The sequence below is a fragment of the Ceratotherium simum genome, chromosome 11 (assembly GCF_057802395.1).
Source record: "Ceratotherium simum simum isolate JZ-2026a chromosome 11, ASM5780239v1, whole genome shotgun sequence".
NCBI lineage: Eukaryota > Metazoa > Chordata > Mammalia > Perissodactyla > Rhinocerotidae > Ceratotherium > Ceratotherium simum.
In genome coordinates, this window is record NC_141910.1 from 69,257,252 (window position 1) to 69,276,524 (window position 19,273).

The following is a 19,273-nucleotide window of genomic DNA, read 5'->3' on the forward strand; positions in this document are numbered from 1 at the left end:
GTGGTGGCATCCCACATACAAAGTGGAAGAAGACTGGCACAGATGTTAGCTCAGGGCCAATCTTCCTCACCAAAAAAAAAAATCAGACTCAAATTGCAACACATTGCAACTTGTTTTGACTTGCAGCAGCATTACTCTCAACATTGTCTAAATTAATCTTCTAGCAGCCTTAAAAAATAGAAGAATGTATTATTATGCATTGGCTTAAAAGGAATTGACCATTACTGGAGCAAAGAATATCAAGTTTATGTGAAATCAAATTTTCATGTAAAATGTAAATACATAGACAGGGATTTGATTGGAATGAAGTGACATCAAAAGTGAGAGTGGGGCCTTGAAAATTAAATACCGTATAGAACATGTCAATGACCGTCCAGGTGAACAGTCAGTTACTTACATGAATGAGAAAGGTAGGAGCTGAGATTCTAGCAATGTGACAAGTACTGGGAGAAGAGGTAACTTAAGAGCGAATCATGTATTCTCAAGGACAACTTGAACACAAGGTAAAACTTTTTAAAATCTGTATCGTGAATTTGAGTGACAAGTGGAGAAATCAAAGCATTTGTTCTGGTCTTTCAAAGGAAACTGGACAAAAATAGCACAAATTTGAGGAAAACAGTAATTGGTGATGAAGGTGGTGTTTTCTCTGCGACCCGGAAAAATAATGTCAAAGTTTACACTGGAAAATTACAACATTCCCAACATCCCCCAAAGTGCACAGGTCAAAATCACACAGGAAGAGCATGTTGCTTTGTCTCTGCCATCCTCAGGATTGTTCAGACCTGGAGGTCAGAAGTCCGTCCATCACATCATCCACCATGCACACATGCTGAAGGTCCATAGGATGCTTCCTAAGGCAGAGAGTTGAAGGGGTCTGCTGGCCTCACCACAGCCAGGACCCAGTTGAAAGGGAGCTTTCTGATCAGTTTCTGACCAAAATCTGTTACCAGGTTTATCACTTAGTTCAGCCTTTCCCTTGGGATGTTCTGTGAAGACCAGTTATGTGGGGTTGTTAGCAGGTGTTACACAAGAAACCAAATCTGTGGTCCAATGAATTTAGAAAATCCAATCAAAGAGGTTTCTTTGTTACATAATTTATTAGAACTTTCATGTATATTTTGAAACTCCAAGAAGAGAAAATGGTATGCAGTCTCTTCCAAATATATCCTACCCTGAACCCTTTCTCCCCCGAGCCATGTGTAGGACGGTGTTCCATAGAACATCCAGTAAAGGGCCTTGCTTAATTAAGGCCTTTCCTCCAAATGACTTTTGGAAATTTCAATAAAACAAATCCATTATTGAGCATATTCAAAAAACGATGATATTCCTGTTTAAATGATTTCCAGAAGAGGAGAGCCACCCAAGGCTCGTCTTTAGAGTGTAAGACACTGATTTGGGGAAGTCTAAGTGCTTGCACTTTCCGGTAACTAATTACTTCAGTAGCAGTTAAGGAGGGGAGAATGATCATATGCGTCTCTTTCCTCTCCATCCTGACGCGTCAACCTGCAAGGACAAAGAGCGCAGGGAGATGGCAGCAGGTGAGAGGGCTCAACAAATATGGTAGTCTAGAAAGCAGAGGGAGGCGTGGTAAGCGACTTAGCAGAGAAACAAGCTGTATCCCGGATGCTTGCCCAGGGCCCCTAAAGAGAAGAGAGTTGATGTGCAGGGCTCTCAAAGGCCCTCAAAGGCCCTGGCAGCCTTGGGACGCCCCCCAGAGGTAGAGGTGAAAGTGGGATGAAAAATGAAAGGTTGGCTGAAAGTCTTCAAGTGGCCTTCTAAAGCCCCTCCTCCTTCTTTTGTTCCCCAGAAAATGTTCTGGGGAACAAAATGTTCAAGCCAAGTGATTTCCAATTCTTTGCTACCAACAACATGGAAGCTAGATGCAACCGAGTTGTCATGGGATAGAATACTAAAAATAAAGTTTGATAGTGAATTGCTATGCAATTTCCAGCATATAACTTGGAAGAAGAAAATCAATGACATTGCTCTATCAAAACTGTTTCCAATTCTAACTACTTATTTATGTGAGTGAGGTTTCTTGGCACTTAAATCTACATAAATAAAAATACAGGGATTAAAATTCATGCTGAACTCCGGCTCATGTATGCAAAAGTAGTATTCCTCCATGGATACATAAAATAATTAAAAAACGGTCTTACCCATCTCGTTAAAAGACTTATTTCCTGTAAAATATTATCTTAATGTCTATAAAAAATTTTGTGTTGAAGAATGATTTGCGATAGCTGGAAACAAAGACATTTATAATTTCATTATATATGTATGTGCATATATATATTCTTTTTGCAGAAAGGCATAATAGGGTGATAAATAAATGATTTTCAAATGCCAACATATATTGCATTAGAATAAAATTTTGTGAGGGAAGCGGGATAGAAACACTAGTTCAGGGAGAAAAAGAAACAATGTGAAATTTTTGACTCCTAAAGAAAAATGGTTCCTGTATTTTAAACACGGGTCATTATGGCTATCGAATGGCACTGATATTCCCATTGATGCACGTAAGAGAATAATGTAACAATTTTGTGTGCAATTTAAACTTACAGCAAAAATTTTAGATGGCAAATTAAAAATGTGTGAGCAGATAAATGGTTTTTCAAATTCCTTTAAGGAGATGACACAAAAATACTTGAAGATTATAATTCTTAAACTGTGTGAGGTCTTACCTTTTCAGACCACGTTCAGGTTATTAATTGCTATGTAAGAAATAAACCCAAACCGAATGGCATAAAACAGCAACAATTATATCTTATATTAAATATATATTTTTATACGTATTTTTCTTACAGTTTTGAGGTTGACTGGGCTCAGCCAGGCGTTCTTGCTCAGGGTCTTGCCTGCAGTTGTGGTCAGAGGGTGGCGGGGGCTGGAGGCGTCTCAAAGGCTTTCTCACTCACATGTCTGGTGGGTGACGTGGTGTCGGCTGGGATGGCAGCTGTGGGTGGCAACCCCTAGACACGGTCTTTTGCTGAAGCTTGGGCTTCCTCACAAAATGGCAGCTACGTACCAAGGGTGAATGTCCTGAGATTGAGAGAGAGAACCAGGCAGAAGTGTATCATCTTTTGTGACCTAGCCTTGGAAATCACAGAGCATCAATTCTACTGCATTCACAAAGTCCAGCCCAGGTTCAAGGGCAGGAGACAGACTCCGCCTCTTATTGCCTGAGTGGCAAGGTTCTAGAAGATCACGTGGGACCGGAAACATTTTTTCAGCCATTTTTTGGAAAATACAAACTGCCACAGCTCACTACAGGGATCAGGAAGACAAATAAATACTCTCCCCTGATTCCATCATGGCAGAAAACAGATGGAAAAAGAGCTCTGCTACATGCTGGCTGCACCCCAGCCTGACTTTAGAGAACTGTTCATCATCCAGGGCGGGAGAAGAGTTACAGACAGCGTGATGGAGCTGAAAGGGTCCCTTGCTTTGCTTCTGGTGAGACTGAGAGCTAGTCAGAGCAAGTGCTTGTCCACACCTTCCGCCGTGGCAGCACCAAGGGTAAAGCACTTGCAGCCGCTCCTCTTCCTCGGGCTTCATGAGCTCTGCGTTCCACACGGCTCCCGTGAGGTCAGCGTGGAGCAGGAAACCGTCTTGCTTGACAATATTTGAAATCAAGTAGATATTTTCCCTCAACATTGAAGCCTTCAATGTACTTTTGGTACGTAATTACCTCCATTTTTTTTTCCCCCGGAATGATTTTTACTTAGTTGGAAAATGTCAGTTAAAACTTACACCCTTACTATAGTGAAAAAGATGTAAAAAATAGAAATGGCTTTCTTTTAAGACACTGTCACCATCTCTCTCTTGCATATGGCTTCCAGGAGGATTTTTTTTTTCCTTCTATTTCACTGATGATTTGGCTATGGAATCTCAGAAAACTTGGGTCCTTGCCTATAACTAAGAATGTAAAGGCCTTCCACAGAAAATGTTGAAGTGTATAAAAATCTTCGATATATACTATTTTCAGATTACATATCAACATAAGGTTTAGGATTCAAGTCCCTCATCTTTATCTATTCAGATCCACACAAAAGCTGCCACCTTCCTGTGTATAAACGTGTGGAAATGGCCCAAGGGCCACTTGCAACATTTGCAGAACTTTGGCCCTTTTATTCACTTCAGCCAATCCCTTGGACTTGAAGGGTGTCACCTTCACTGGTGAGACTGAAGAACACTATCAGTTGTGTGTAATATGTTTCTAGTAATTAAACTACTTACTCCCGGACAAGCTGCATACATATTATAACTGGGGTGGGGTGGGGTGGGGTGGGAGTGGGGAAGGGCGGGAAGAACTCCTGATTTTTATCCTTGGCTGTTATACCTTGATATTCCATTTATTATTAGAATAATTATTTCAAGTCCAAAATATTTAATAGTATGGTTTTCTATCTATGAATCTGTCTATCATCTATTTATCTAATCTTTCAGATATGCCAAAATTATCCTTCCCATTGTAGAAGTGGGAATATTATTTACCTCAGTTCAAGGTTCCACTTATAGCCCAGTATGTAATCAGCTGGGAGTCATATTTGGGAAAAGTAAAATGATCTAATGAATTATGATGTTCTACGATATGTGGTTAGTTAATATGCTATTTTTTTCTTGGGTTAAAAAACCAAGTCAATTGTGGTCTAGTTAATGTTTGAAATATATTGGCTATAACTAGAAAAGACATACATAAACCATTGACATCTAGACATCTCAGCAGCTGGAGGAAATGCCAGCATAATTCCTAAACTGAGAGTTTTAGTGACAAAGCAAGATATGCCTGGAGGAGTCACACAGCCCAAATTATCCCTGCCATTTCCACCAAATGTTTCCAAAGAGCTTCTAAAATGGTGCCTGCAGTAGGAAGTTAGCCTTTTCCTACTTGTAGGACCTATGGATTACAGCTCCTGCTCAGATCGTGGGGTCTCTTGATTTTCACCAGCAGCAAAGGAATCAGGACACCCAGGCTGGCCCTGATCCCACTCCACCCAACAACTCGAAGTTCTTAATAAAAAGACCTTGTGTAGCCACCCTTCCAGACGGCCCCAGTGATCCCTGTCTCCTCGTGTTCACACCCCCACACTCTTGTGGTCTCCTTCTATTGTACCAGAATTGGTTTGAGTGACCGAGAGTGGTGGTACGTCACTTCCGAGATTAGGTTGTAAAAGACAGCAGCTTTTGTCTTGAACATTCTCTCTCTGCCTCACTCTGGGGGAAGCCAGCTGCCATGTTGTGAGCAGCCTCTGGAGAGGCCCCTGTGTCAAGGAACTTAAGACCTTTGACCAACAGCTGGTGAGGAACAGAGGCCCGCCAGCACTCACGGGAGTGAGTCTGGAAGCCGATTCTGGGGTGTAGTTAAGCCTTAAGGTGAGAGACGCTGAGCCTGAACCCAACTAAGCCACTCCAGATTCCTGCCCCTCAGAAACCATGCAAGGTAAGAAAGGTTTGTTGTCTTAAGATACTAAGTTTTGGGGGACTTTATTGTGCAGCAATAGAGAACTAACATATAACTAAAATTCTCTTTTAAATCCAAGGCTTGGGAGCCTGTGGAGTACCTCCTCTGAGCAGTAGGGTTTCATGTCATATGGAGGGGCGGAGGGGCTGAAGAGCCTGGTGTACCTGTCAGGGCCCAGTCAGGAGCTTTAACAAAGAGAATGAAAGTGTGAACCAGGTGGAAAGTGTTAACTAGGTAACTGAGAAAGTGCAAGAACTCTGAGGTATTAGGAAGTTAGTGACTGCAGGAAGCATTTCCATCCCTGGGCTGAGGGCACCAAGGAAAAGGCTGGAATTATTAACACTCGGAACCTTTGAGGTGGAGGCCCTGTAGGCCTTCTGAGGAGGGGTGCCCCTCACTAGTGCGGGGATCTCTGAGCGGGAGGAGGGTTCCCTGGGCCTGGGACCCGGATCTTATGAAGCGGGGTGCCGCTCGGCTGGAGTATGCAGGAGGGCAGTGGTAGGGCTGGCTCCTGGGGTGTTGGAGAGACCGTAACCTGGATCCAGTGCTGCCTCAGGAAGGCCAGGGTGAAGAAGGGCTGGGGTGGGGCTTCTGGGAACCTCCAGGAAGCCCCCAGGAAGCGGCAGCTCCTGTACCTGCAGGCGGCCTCTCTCGCCCCTACTGGCCATCCTAACCCAGGGTCCCCAGCCTGCAGAGAGCCTGCCCCGCAGAGGTGAGGGTGACGGGGTGGGCGTGGAGCAGAGAGACAAGAACGCCACACCTGGCCCACCTTGCGGCCCCCTCGCCTTCCCTGCTTTAGTTCTCTTCATACACTTACACCCTCACAGACAACAGAACTTATTTGTTTGTGATCTGTCTCTCCTGCCAGAAGGTGAGCTCCAGGGCAGGGGTCCTCGTCTGTTTGATTTGCTGCGTCTGCAGTACTACCTGGAACGATGTCTGGCGCATGGTAGGCATCCAATAAATGTTTGTGGAATAAACAAATTAGTAAATAAATGTAACCCCATCGGCACATCAGAGATTGTTCCCTGGAGAGAAGTGTCTCCTTGTTTTGGCAGAAGCGGTTTACTAGGGTGGAATGTCTGTTCCCACAGACACTAGAACAGCCGATGAAAATAACGCGTAGAACACGTCCTGCTATGGCATCGCCTGTCCCTATGTGATTTGGAGTTGCTTCTCCATGAAATGGAGTTGGCGGGGATAGTACTCCAGGGTGCATATGTGTGTTAAGATGATTCTCAGAAGTCATTGCAGGTACAAAACCAGGGCTTGACAAACTTCTCCAGAAAGTTCTTTCCTAGTCAAGACATTTTAAAATTGGATTGACTCATCCAGTTTGGATTAAATTTAAATTTGAGATTTTTCACTCCTTTAAATATTTTACTTTAGGGGATTAGAGTTTCAGTCGACATTTTTTATGAGTATTTTTTCCGCTGGTAGACTTGGGCAAAATACGGTAAAATTAGAACATCAAGAATGGCCTTTCCTTTTTCCTTGCTTGCGGTGCTTCTGTAGGATTTTTTGAGACATAAAACATTTGAAGGAATGTGTGAGTTTTTAAGAACTTTCTTTCAGAACTGATGAAACTTATTTAGAAGACTATAGTTATAAAATAAAATTTACAGCATTGTCTCTAGGTAGAAAATTACTTGAAACTAAGACCATCTTCTAAAAGGATAGCATACTCATATTGCTGGAAATATACACACTGTTCTCTTCTGCTCATGACAGTGGGGAGAAGAGGGGAGGACGGGAGCACGTTTCTAGGCCTCATAGTTTTTCTTTGCCGCCAAATGGCGAGACACACAACAGGGGTTCTTGTGCGCAGAGCGGCGTCTCTCTCAGCGGGTGCAAAGGCAGCTGAGCCAGGCGAGGGAAGAGAGGTCAGCTGCTCTCCAGGTCAAGGTAAATCTCGAGGGAGAGAACAAGGGTGCCAAGCAACACGGCGGGAGGCTAGAACGGTTGGAGAAGCGTCCAGGACAGTCTGTATGCCGGGGTGGACATGGCATCGTCTTTTTCTAACTTATCATGAATATTTCCAAATACAAAGAACAGCCATGTGCCCATCACTCCACTGTGACACTAGCAGCATTTTTCTGTGCCTGTATCCTCTGTCCTTAGCCCCCTTTTCTCTTGGATTATTTTAAAGCAAATACTAAACATCATGTCACTTCATCTGTAAATACTTCAGCATGCATCTTAAAAAGCAGGGTCATTTTCTTATATAACATAATAACAATTTCACATCTAACAAAAATAATTCTTTAATGTCATCTGATGCCTAGTCCTCATGCAGATTTCTCTGACTAATTTTCAAACTAATTTAGACGATTGTCTAAAACAATCGTCCTTTCAGAGTTTAGGAGTCCAAACACGGCCCATTCATTGTATTTGGCTGTTATAGTTCTTACGTCTCTTTAAGTTGTCTTCACCAAGGACAACTCTCCCTTCATCCTCACCTCCCACCCCCAGCCCCTTTAATACCATTGAAGTGTTGACAGAGCTGGGTGGGTTGTCCTGTAGGAAGTCCCCATCCTGGACTTGTCTGCTGCCTCCGTGTGGTGTCATTCCACTTGTTCTCCCCTGTTTCCCAGAGACAAGAAATTAGATCTAAAGGCTTTATGTTATTTCAAATTAGGTTATTTATTTATTTATTTTTTGCTGAGGAAGATTGGCCCTGAGCTAATATCCGTTGCCAATCCTCCTCTTTTTGCTTGAGGAGGATTGGCCCTGAGTTAACATCTGTGCCAGTCTTCCTCCATTTTGTACGTGGGATGCCACCACAGCATGGCTTGATGAGTGGTGTAGGTCCATGCCTGGGATCCAAACCCATGAACCCAGGCTGCCGAAGTGGAGCGTGCCGAACTTAACCACTGTGCCAATTTGGGGGCCGGCCCCCAAATTGGGTTATTTTTAAAAATTTTTTCCTAAAAACACTTCATGAGTGATGCTGTGTACTTCTGACTGTAGCACGCCAGGAGGCAGCTAATGGTCAGTTGTCCAGATTTTTAGTGACTGACCCATAGGTTCAAGTAACCATTTCCTTATAAACAGCCTGATCATTTCGTTATAAAATTCCCCATCAAGTGTCACCTTATCAGTGTTGCTGAACATTGACGATCACTGCGGAATCAGCACCTACCTTTGTTACCACACTGCAGTCACTACCTTTGTCATTACAGTCACCATTACAGTAGGGACTGCAAAACGGTGGTTTTCTCATTTTATCTTTCTCTCATGGTTCTCTGAAATATAGCTCATACTGGAAAGGCAGGATAAATGCTTTATTATTTCCCTTTAATTATCCATTTTTAGAATGAGTTGGTGCCCTAGAAACCTCCATTGGGATCCAAAGAGTTTTATTTTATTTTTGTCTGCCATTTATTTTTATTTTTACTTCCTATCCTGGACTGGAAACCAGCCATTTCTCCAAGGAACCCTGGTCACTTCCAGTGGTTAATGGTATCAGAGATTAAAACTGGTGCAAGTGTAGTAATGCCAAGTTGTCATTGCTTCTAGGCATTGTCAGTGGAAAGCTAGAAAGATATATTTTTTAAGAGGAAAATGAGTTTAAACTGATATTTTCAGTTCAAATATAAGATTTCTGGGCTATTACTTCTTTAACTTTATACTTGCATCCAGTTCTCTTACACTGAAAATCTTGGTTCCTAATGACATTAAGATAAGTACTTCTTTTCTTACTTACAACATACATTTAATAGTTTAAAAATAACAATATCAATTTTATTACTAACAATGTGACACCTAAATGAAGTTTATGATTTCTTTGCAGTTTTTTTTGTCCTTAGAACATATCCACTGAGGGCCGGCCCCGTGGCTTAGCGGTTAAGTGTGCACTCTCTGATGCTGGCGGCCCGGGTTCGGATTCCGGGTAAGCACCAACGCACCGCTTGTCCGGCCATGCTGAGGCCGCGTCCCACATACAGCAACTAGAAGGATGTGCAGCTATGACATACAACTATCTACTGGGGCTTTGGGGGGAAAATAAATAAATAAATCTTAAAAAAAAAAAAAAAAGAACATATCCACCAACAATGTACAGTAAAACTACTGTGTTCTGAAGTCAGTTGGCATGATTCTTTTCTCCATGTGGGTTGTCACCAACTTGAGATACAATGAGATCCATTTGTTTCCATTACTTTTAAAAATTTATATATTGCTTTTTTCTTTAATTTTTAAAAAACATTTATATATCTCTAAATCAAAACTATATAACAAGATACATTTAGAAACATCACAATTCCACCACCTTCTCCACCCTTTCTATCCCTCCCCCCTTGATCACCATTTTATTGATTCTTGGTTTATCCTCCCAGTTTATTTCTCTGCAAATATAAACAAATATGAATCTATACGTGCATATTATACTTTCCTTCTGACACAAAAGTTAGCACGTTACATACACTGCTCTGCATTATGCTCTCTTCACTCGACACGATGCCCTGGAAAGCCCCGCCAGGGTAGAGAGCTCTTCCTCTTCACAATACATCGCTATGCGGGTACCACACATTTCCCTGCCAGCCCTACTGACGGACATTTGGGTTGTTTCCAATCATTCACTATCCAAAATAACGCTGAATCCATGAACTTGGAGCATGTATTATTTGGTATTTTTGCAAGTGTGACTTTGGGAGAGCTTCCTAGGAGTGTGACAGCCGGGTGAAAGAGCGAATGCGTATGTAGTTTTGCTAGATGTTGTCCAATTCCACCGCACAGGGGTTGTAGCATTTTATCATCAACAACACACAAGACTGTTTCCCCACAGCCTTGTCAACAGAGGACACTATCACTCTTGGACTTTCGTCCCTCTGCTCGGTGAGAACTGGTATCTCAAGTAGTTTCCATTTGCACTTATCTATGATGAATGAAACTAACCTTCTTTTTGCATGTTTAAAGGCCATTGTATCACTTCATCTGTGAACTCTTTGTCCTGTGTGGTTGGACTTCTCCATTTTTAGGACATATGTGTGTGTGGCCTCTTAGCTTGCCTGAAGGCTGGTCTGTATTTAGACATGTCTAATGTTCAAGATTAAGTTGCTTGCTCACTGCAACGCACTCCCCTCCAACCCCACAACCTTCAGTAAGTCTGCCTGATGCGTTGGACTTTCTCATTCTCTCCTCTGTGTCTCCTACCTTGATTTCATATCTGTGATATCTTTATCTCTATGTGCTGTATTCTGGGTTATTTCCTCAGATCCATCTCGCAGTTCACTAATTCTCTCTCTCTAGTAGCCTGAAAAGAAAATTTTTTTTATTGTGGTAAAATATACATAACATAAAATTTACCATCTTGACTATTTTTAAGTGTACAGTTCAGTGTATGCAGTACGTTCATATTGTTGTGCAACCATCACCACCATCCATCTTCAGAACTCTTTTCATCTTGCAAAACTGAAACTTTATACCCATTAAACAATAATTCCCCCTTCTCCCCTCCCCCTCAGCCCCTGGTGCTCACCCTTCTACTTCCTGTCTCTATGATTTTGACTACTCTAAGTACCTCATATAAGTGGAATCACACTGTGTTTGTCCTTTTGTGTCTGGCATATTTCATTTAGCATAATGTCCTCAAGGTTCACCCGTGTTATAGCATATGTCAGAATTTCCTTTCTTCTTAAAGCTGAATAATAGTCCATTATATGTACATACCACCTTTTGTTTATCTGTTCATCTGTTGATGGACACGTGTTGCTTCCACGTTTTAGCTACTGTGAATAATGCTGCTATGAAAATGGGTATATAAATATCTCTTTGAGACCCTCCTTCAATTCTTTTGGGTATATACCCAGAAGTGGAATTACTGGAACATATGGTAATTCTACTTTTTAATTATTTGAGGAGCTGCCATACTGTTTTCCATAGTGGCTGTGTCATTTTACATTCTCACTAACAGTGTACAAGTGTTCTAACTTCTCCACATCCTCACCAACACTTGTTGTTTTCTGTTTTTTTTTTTTTTGGATAGTAGCCGTCCTAATGGATGTGCAGTGATATCTCATTGTGGTTTTGATTTGCATTTCCCTAATGATTAGTGATGTTGAGCATCTCTTCATGTGCTTATTGGCCATTCATATATCTTCTTTGGAGAAATGTCTATTCAAGTCTTTGCCCATTTTTGAATTGGGTTGTTCTTCTGTGGTTGAGTTTTAGGAGTCTTCTGTATATTTTGGATATTAATCCCTTAGCAGATATATGATTTGCAAATATTTTCTCCCATTCCATGGGTTGCCTTTTCACTCTGTTGATAGTGTCCATTGATGCACAAAGTTTTAAATTGTCATGAAGTCCAATCTGTCTATTTTTATTTTTGTTGCCTGTGTCGTTGGTGTCATATCCAAGATATTATTGCCAAATCCAATCAGTGAAGCTTATGCCATATGTTTTCTTCTAAGAGTTTTTATAGTTTTAGCTGTTACATTTAGGTCTTTGATGTATTTTGAGTTAATTTTTGTATATGTTAGAGCAGGGTCCAACTTCATTCTTTTGCATGTGGATCTCCAGTTTTCCCAGCACCGTATATTGAAAAGACTATTCTTTCTCTGTTGAATGGTCTTAGCATCCCTGTTGAAAATCACTTGACCATATATGTGAGGGTTTATTTCTGGATTCTCTAGTCTATTCCATCGGTCAATATGTCTATCTTTATGCTAGTACCACACTGTTTTGATTACTGTAACTTTAGAGTAAATTTTGAAATGAGGAAGAATGAGTCCTCCAACTTTGTTCTTTTTCAAGATTGTTTATCTATTTGGGGTCCCTTAAGATTTTATATGGATTTGGGGATAGATTTTTTTTATTTCTGCAAAACATATCATTGGGAGTTTGACAGGGATTGCATTGAATCTGTAGATCACTTTGGGTGGTACTGACATTTAACAATATTAAGTTCTGAAATTCATGAGCATGGTATGTCTTTCCATTTGTCTTTTCTAATTTCTTTCAGTGATGTTTTGTAGTTTTCATTGTACAAGTCTTTCACCTCTTTGCTTAATTCCTAAGTATTTTATTTTTTTTGATGCTATTGTTAAGAGAATTGTTTTCTTAATTTCCTTTTCAGATTGTTCATTGTTAGTGCATAGAAGTGCTGCAGTAGTTTTTAATCTGGGTTTTCACCTTTTCATTGAGTTTTCAATTTCAATAACTATATCTTGTGATTTTCTGATGTTTTCAATTAGTTCTTTGATTTCTTTAACCATTTTAGTCATCCTTACTCTATAGCCTTTATAGGTCTTTGGTTCTAATCTTTCTCTTCATTGTATCTACTGATTCCTTCTTTCATGGGAAATTGTTTTCCAGTGGTTTAAAAAAAAATTTAAATTGTAACTTACTTTCAGCAAGCCCTTAAATATGAAAATTTTACATGGTCTGTATTGAGGGCTCCTCTCTCCAGAGAAGGTTTGCATTTGCTACTGCCAAACACCGCAGGGGCATCACCAGCCAGGAATTCATTTTTATGTTAATTTATCAGCATTAGAATTTCTCAAACTAACTGGGTAGTACATATTTGAACTTCCATTCCCCATCAGGGCAGATCAATGGCTATGAACTTTCAAGGGAAATGTTTCCTTCCCATCCTGAGCTCAGGCTGACAGATAGGCTTCCCTATGATCTTCCTGGGATAGTGAGTATTCTTTTTTCTAGTCTATACTTTAACTGAGATTGCAGGGTCCTGCATGGTGGTCTCAGTTACAATGTCCTGCTGCTCATGATTGCAAAACCTTGTCTCCAATTCCTGTTGGGCCTATGCCCCTGGATTGCTGAGCTTGGCACCCTCACCCAGGACTGCCACCTTCTGATTTTCAGTTCTCTTTCTCCGTCTCCTCTACAGAGTGCCCTGACGTTCCTGCAGTGTCAGGTTGGGACTCATAGGGCCTCCTTCAGTAGTTGGCACTAAACAAAATACTTGCTGTTAAGCTTCTCAACAAATCTTGCTGCCTGTGTCTCAAATTATCTTTATGATGAAACAGAAAGACATTCAAGGCTTCAGCAGAACCGTCATCCAGAAAGAAACTCAGAGCCTGGAGGCGGCTTTCCACAGCAGGGTGCATCAGAAACTGGAAGGGGGTGTGGTGAGTCAGGCTGACGGGGACTCGGGTAGTCCTGAGCTGGGCACCCACACTGTGGAGATCCCCATAAATAATTACCCTTGAATTTAAAAAACCTCCATGAAACAGCCTTTTATTGACAAGAATGCTATTTCCTATTAAATCCGACATCTCCTCCTCTCCTCAGAAGCCCCTTCTCCATTCCAGGAAAACACTGCTCTGAGGTAAGCTGTCCACTGACTGCTGTGCGCCTTTAGTCACTCACTTCACCTCTCTGAATCCAGTTTCTGTAGAATAGAGAGCCCACATGTCTGCGTACTTCCGAGGATCTACCCATGGCTTTGAGAACCAGAATCAAATGTAAACTGACCTGCACATTTGTTATTTGAGGTTAGTGTGACCTTGATTCCCAAACCAGACAGGGACAGCACAGGAAAGAAAACACAGCTCCGTTTCATTCTCCAAAATTCCAAGTAAGATACTGGCTAACAGAATCCAACAGTGTGTATAAAACGTAATACATCACGTTCAAGTAGAATTTATCGCAGAAATGCAAGGCTAGTTCACATCAGAAAAATCAGTGTAATATACTAGAGAAAAAAATCACTACAGTGAAAATATTTTACCAAATTCCCCCCCAAATTATGATTTAAAATTCTAAAACAAAACAAAACACCACCTAACAATTAAAGGGTTCTTCCTAAAATTGATAAGGACTATATACTACAAACCAAATCCTAGAGCCAGGTCATGCATACTGGAGAAAGTTCGACCTATTCTCCTTAAGATCTGGAATAACACAAGGATACCCACTCTCACCCCTAGTCTTTAACAAAACGTTGGAGGTCCTGATTAATGTTATTAAGCCTTTTGGAAAAAATAAAATTAAACAGAAACTTAAGGAAAGAGAAGGGAAAACGTTCTGGCTTTCATTTGACTTCACAATTCATTTTTTCCACAATCCAATTACAATCTCTCTGAGGCTGGTGATCACGTCTGACACTTTTATTAAAATCCAGTACAGCGCAGAGTGTAAAGTTGGTGGTAGATCCCAGGTTACAAAGTAGTAAAGATGAAATAAGATTTATATGTGGAAACGACTGTACACATGCTAGAGAAGTACTTTTTCATGGCATCATCATTCATTTTCCAAAGGTGGTAGCTCCGCGGCGTTTTCTCCTAATGCTCTGGCTGGTCCCCCCTCGGATTCCAGGCCCCCAAGCCCGCTGCCCACGAGGACCCGCGCCGCCTCGCGCGCCGCCTTCCTCGCGCCGGCCAGCAGGTGGCGCGCGGCCTCCACCAGCCGGATGCAGAAGGGCTGCCCGGGCTCTGCCGCGAGAAGTCCCCTCGGAAAGGTGCCACCTTTCCTTGACGCTGCTGTTACTCTGGGTCGTCGTCCAGACGTTGCAAACGGTGCCCGTAGGTGCTCGAAAGGGCCCCGCCCTTCTCGCACGGCTTTCCCCGGAAAGCCAAGGAGCGGTCCGGGTCAGATCCCCTCGCCCAACCGAGCAGACCACGCGCGGGTCACCGAGGGGGGTGCGACCAGGGGCTGGTGTCTGCGCCCCTGCCCCGCCGTCCGCAGAGGGAAGGACGGGGGCGGGCCAGCGACTTGTCCTTGTGCTTCCGCTCTCGCCCCGCCGGGCCCAGGCCCACGCAAGGTGGCCTGTCGTGCAGGGCGCTGGGCGGGCTGACAACAGGTGGCCGAGACGTCAGGTGACAGGTCCGAAGGGCGGCCTGCGTGGGGATGGCCCGTCCTGCCCAGGTGCTGCAGCCAGAGCCCGCTTCCCTGGGGATAAGATTATCAACAACAACGACGGCCCTGGGTACTGCGTCGGTGTCGGCGCACGTGCTCATCTGCGGACGCTGAGGGTGTCCGCGGCGTGGATGCCGGGCAGGGCGCGGGCGACGGGCAGGGCGCCGCTGATGATGGGCTGGGCGCGCGTTGTGTCCAGAGCTGCCCGGACCGCGCTCCTTGACCCCCGCCCCGGAGGAGGGAGGGTCTCGGGCCGGGACCGCCGCCGAGGGCGCAGGACCCCGGCAGGTTCGGCCGAGAGCCCGAGGCCGCCCTCCACCCGCGGGCCGCGCTCCGCGGTGATGGATTCCGTGTCAGCGCCGGAAACGCCGCCGCCGCTGCCAGGGCAGACTCGGTGGCGCCACCCAAACACCTGCTCGGCTGGGCCTGAGAAAGTGGCCCCAGGTGAGACACTCATCCGCACCCGCCTGTCCCCCCTTCCTTCTCCAGTTCCGGTCCGCCTCGGGCCGGCCTTCCGGAACCTCCCGCCCCCACCCTCACTCGCCTAGGGAAGCGTCGTCCGAGGTGAGAGTGTAATATAAATACACCTATCCATATTATCAACTACACATTTTAAAGCAGGGTCCAAACGTTGCCTCTGAGGGCGGCAGTGGAAGTAGCGCGCTGGACACTTTCTCTCTGACTTCGCAGGCCTCTCCTCTCCCTCTCTCTCTGCCTTCCCTGGGCAGTCCAGGGGCGCAGTCAAGGGTGAAGGGCGCTGTAAGAGAGACCTGTTCTGGAAAGGAGGCCTGGCCCACGCCCTGGCTCCCTGAGGCTGGGTGAGGTACAGAGGAAGCCTGCGGCGGCCTGGGAACTCAGTTCCCACGGGCAAACGGTCACTCGGAGCAAACAGTGACACCCGGGAGGCTTCTTGCCCTTCCCCTAAACCTCGAGTCATGTTCTGAGTTCTACGAAGCCTTTTCTCTTCTGATCAACAAGCAGTTTCATTTACCCCAGAAGTGTCCTAACACCTACTGACAGGTAGTCCTTCCAGACTCCACGTTTTTTTCGAATGATGGAACTCCTAGGAGTCCCCATCACAGCAACTCCTTGGTTTGAAATTCACCCCCAAAGCACGGAACTAATTCTTCCCTGACGGACTAAGAGAAACTTCTGTGTTTAGAGCCTTTCCAGCCGCTGTCAGCTCTCCTAAAAATTGGCAGCAGCCCTTTGCCCCAAAGCGCTAGCCCTGACCACACATCCGAGGAGATTCTCTGCATGAGTTGCCAGGCTTGAGGGGTGGCGGAAGGGATGAAGAAGGGTTAAATAAAATGGGGAGAGAGAGAGAGATCTCAAAAATCATTCAGAATTCCGGTATTGACTTCAGACGTGTTTTATTATAATCTTATACAGTCTACATGAATTTGAACTGGTATTTATTTGGATTCAGTTATAACATAGCATAATAAAAATCAAAGCACTGGTCCTCTGAAATAAAGCAGGCAATCACCATTCAATAAACACACTTGATTTATTTTGTATAAAAGGGTTAAGTTTACAACTAAACTTTTATAAAAAGTTTAGCATGAATAAGTACATCATTACACTTTGTATGCAGAAATATACATCTCTGCCACTATACAAGAAAACTCTAATTAAAGAGTTCACAAGGTTTCACTCAATATATATATATTTATATATAAATATATACACAGCATTCAGTAGGCTCGAGTCAAAAAAGGTAATTTCTGACCAAAAGACTTCATTTAAGTAACTGAATACTGGATCCTTCTGGTATTCACGCTCCACCTTTGAAAAAAGGCAAAGTCTGCTTAAATTGGGCAATTCCTTGTGATTTTAATGTTTTCGCTCCCCATGGTGGGAATAGTATATAAAGAAAACCTTCCAACTGCAGAAAGGGCATTTAAAAGTCTTTTTCATAAATAACTAATATCACAGTCCAGGTCAGCGAACACACTGGGGAAGATGATCATTCTTAGTTTTCCTTCCATTTTTTAAAAAGGTCCATTCAACTTGTTGTTGTCCTTGTGAAATGGTTGAAAAATAAGTTCAGCGCCTTAAAAGATCCTGTGGATTTGTTGTTGTTATTGTTGTGCAAAGAAAAAAAAAAGTCGTGAACACCTGCAAAAGATTGGGAGAGAAAGGCATGTTTAGGAGAATGTAACCTAAGGGCAGAGGCGGGCAGGCCGGCGCCAGGAGGAAGCCACAGTTTGAACATTTAACCAAACACTCAAAGATTGGGCAAACCCTGGCGTCCAGATGCAACACACACTCTCGGCCTCGACAGCGCAGATTAAACATTAAAATAGCAGAGACTCAAGGGAAAAACTTCCCAACGCAATCTTCTATTTGGATCTCCAGCAGCAGTGCTCACAGGCGCCAGTCTGCTTCTTGTAACAATTATTTGATTGAAAACAGCCCTTTCGTTAACAGATAGGGAAGTCCGGAATCCCACATCACAGGGTCTGAGGCACAGGATAGCAATGCTCGGCTAGCCGAATCCCAGAGGGCTATAGTTTTAGGGAAGGAGGATCCCTATGGAATTTGTGGCGATAAGATTAATTATATGGAGGGTAGTACCTCCTAGTACCAGAGCAGTAGTAGAAAGGAGCCAGGGCATTAGGTGCGCGACAGAAGCCAATACACATTTCCCTCCGCCACCTTCATAATTAAAGTTATTGGCATCATTTATTTTATTTTATTTAAAGAAAATGTTCTGTTATTTTGAGTAACCCGAGCTAGAAACCCCTTCATGTCTAGTACACATAAACAATGTACTACGTGTAATACAACTAAGTACACGTTCATTTGCTAAACCAAGAATTTTGCAGAAACACAAGTACTCGAGCACACAAATGAAAAAACACGCGCGCGCACGCACACACTCCAAGAGACACAAGCAAACACTCACCATTTATTCAGCCACAGAGTGCTTTGCTGTCATTTGACATTAACTCAGAAGGGAATTCAGAAGCCTGCGAGAGAGAACGGGGATAAAAGGCAAGATGTTAGACCATCTTAAGGAGAAAGGGCCTTTTTAAAAAGTAGTCCATAAACAGCAAGTTCCATTAAACACGTCTATGCTACAATTCAGACTCAAAGACAGACGCATGAACATGTCAGAACTTATCAGCAATCTCACGCACGGCTCAATCTACAGCAGATTTGTAAGAAAATAAAGTTAATTAGCTCCTCCGTAAGTCACCGACTACGGCCGCCTGGACAATGGGTCTGCTAAAGGCAGCCCAGGCGGTCGCTGGGGTGCGCGGCGGCGAGCGGGGACACCGGAGCCGGTCTTACCTGCAAGGACAAGATGCTGATGTCCGTGTTTAGGGTGGTCAGCGGCGTCCTGGACGCCTGGCTCTGCCCGGGTCGCTGGTGGTGCAGGCTGACAATAGTGGGGTGCGAGTCCAGGGCGATCTGCAGGTCCAAGATGTAGTCGATGACGTGCTGCAGGATTTCCATCTTGCTCACCTTCTTATTCTGGGGGATGCTGGGCACCAGCTCCTTGAGCTTGGAGTAGCAGTCGTTCATGTTGTACAGCAGGCTCATCGGGTCGTCCACCGGGGTTTTGCTCCGGGAGATGCCCAGGCTGTGGTCCGAAAGGCTGTTTTTCCTAACGGACCTCACTGGACTGAAGGCTTTCATGCTGACCGCGGGGAACGAGAGACCAGGAGAGAGCGAGCTGCCCTGAAGCTCAGGCCGCCGCTGCCACCGCCGCCTGCGGAGCTTCTCACGCTCGGCACCGGGCTCGGCTGAGAACGAAGCCGGGAGCCCGGCGGGGCGGCTTTTATCCGCCCTCGCCGGGGCCACACGATCCGGCCTCCTTGCGTCCTCATTGGTGGAAGGACGCGCGTCCATCAGGCCGGGCGGGCGCCCCTATTGGCGGGCGCGGGCGCGGGGCGAGCGCTCAGTCCTTCCGCGTTCGCAGCCAATCCCCGCGGGGTGGGCGGGGCGGGCGCGAGCCCAGCTGGGGTGGTAAATAGTGTACAG

The 19,273-nt window shown here is 44.3% G+C and overlaps 1 protein-coding gene across 1 annotated transcript; it reads right to left on the reverse strand.

The window, feature by feature from the left end:
- Window positions 1-16,636: 16,636 nt before the first annotated feature.
- On the reverse strand, window positions 16,637-19,050 carry ID2 (inhibitor of DNA binding 2). Its single transcript, XM_004436447.3, has 3 exons — window positions 18,581-19,050; window positions 18,192-18,255; window positions 16,637-17,401 (listed from the first exon to the last, which is right to left on the reverse strand). The coding sequence occupies exons 1-2, from the start codon at window positions 18,926-18,928 to the stop codon at window positions 18,199-18,201; spliced, it is 405 nt and encodes a 134-aa protein (XP_004436504.1). The 5' UTR covers window positions 18,929-19,050; the 3' UTR covers window positions 16,637-17,401; window positions 18,192-18,198.
- Window positions 19,051-19,273: the final 223 nt, after the last annotated feature.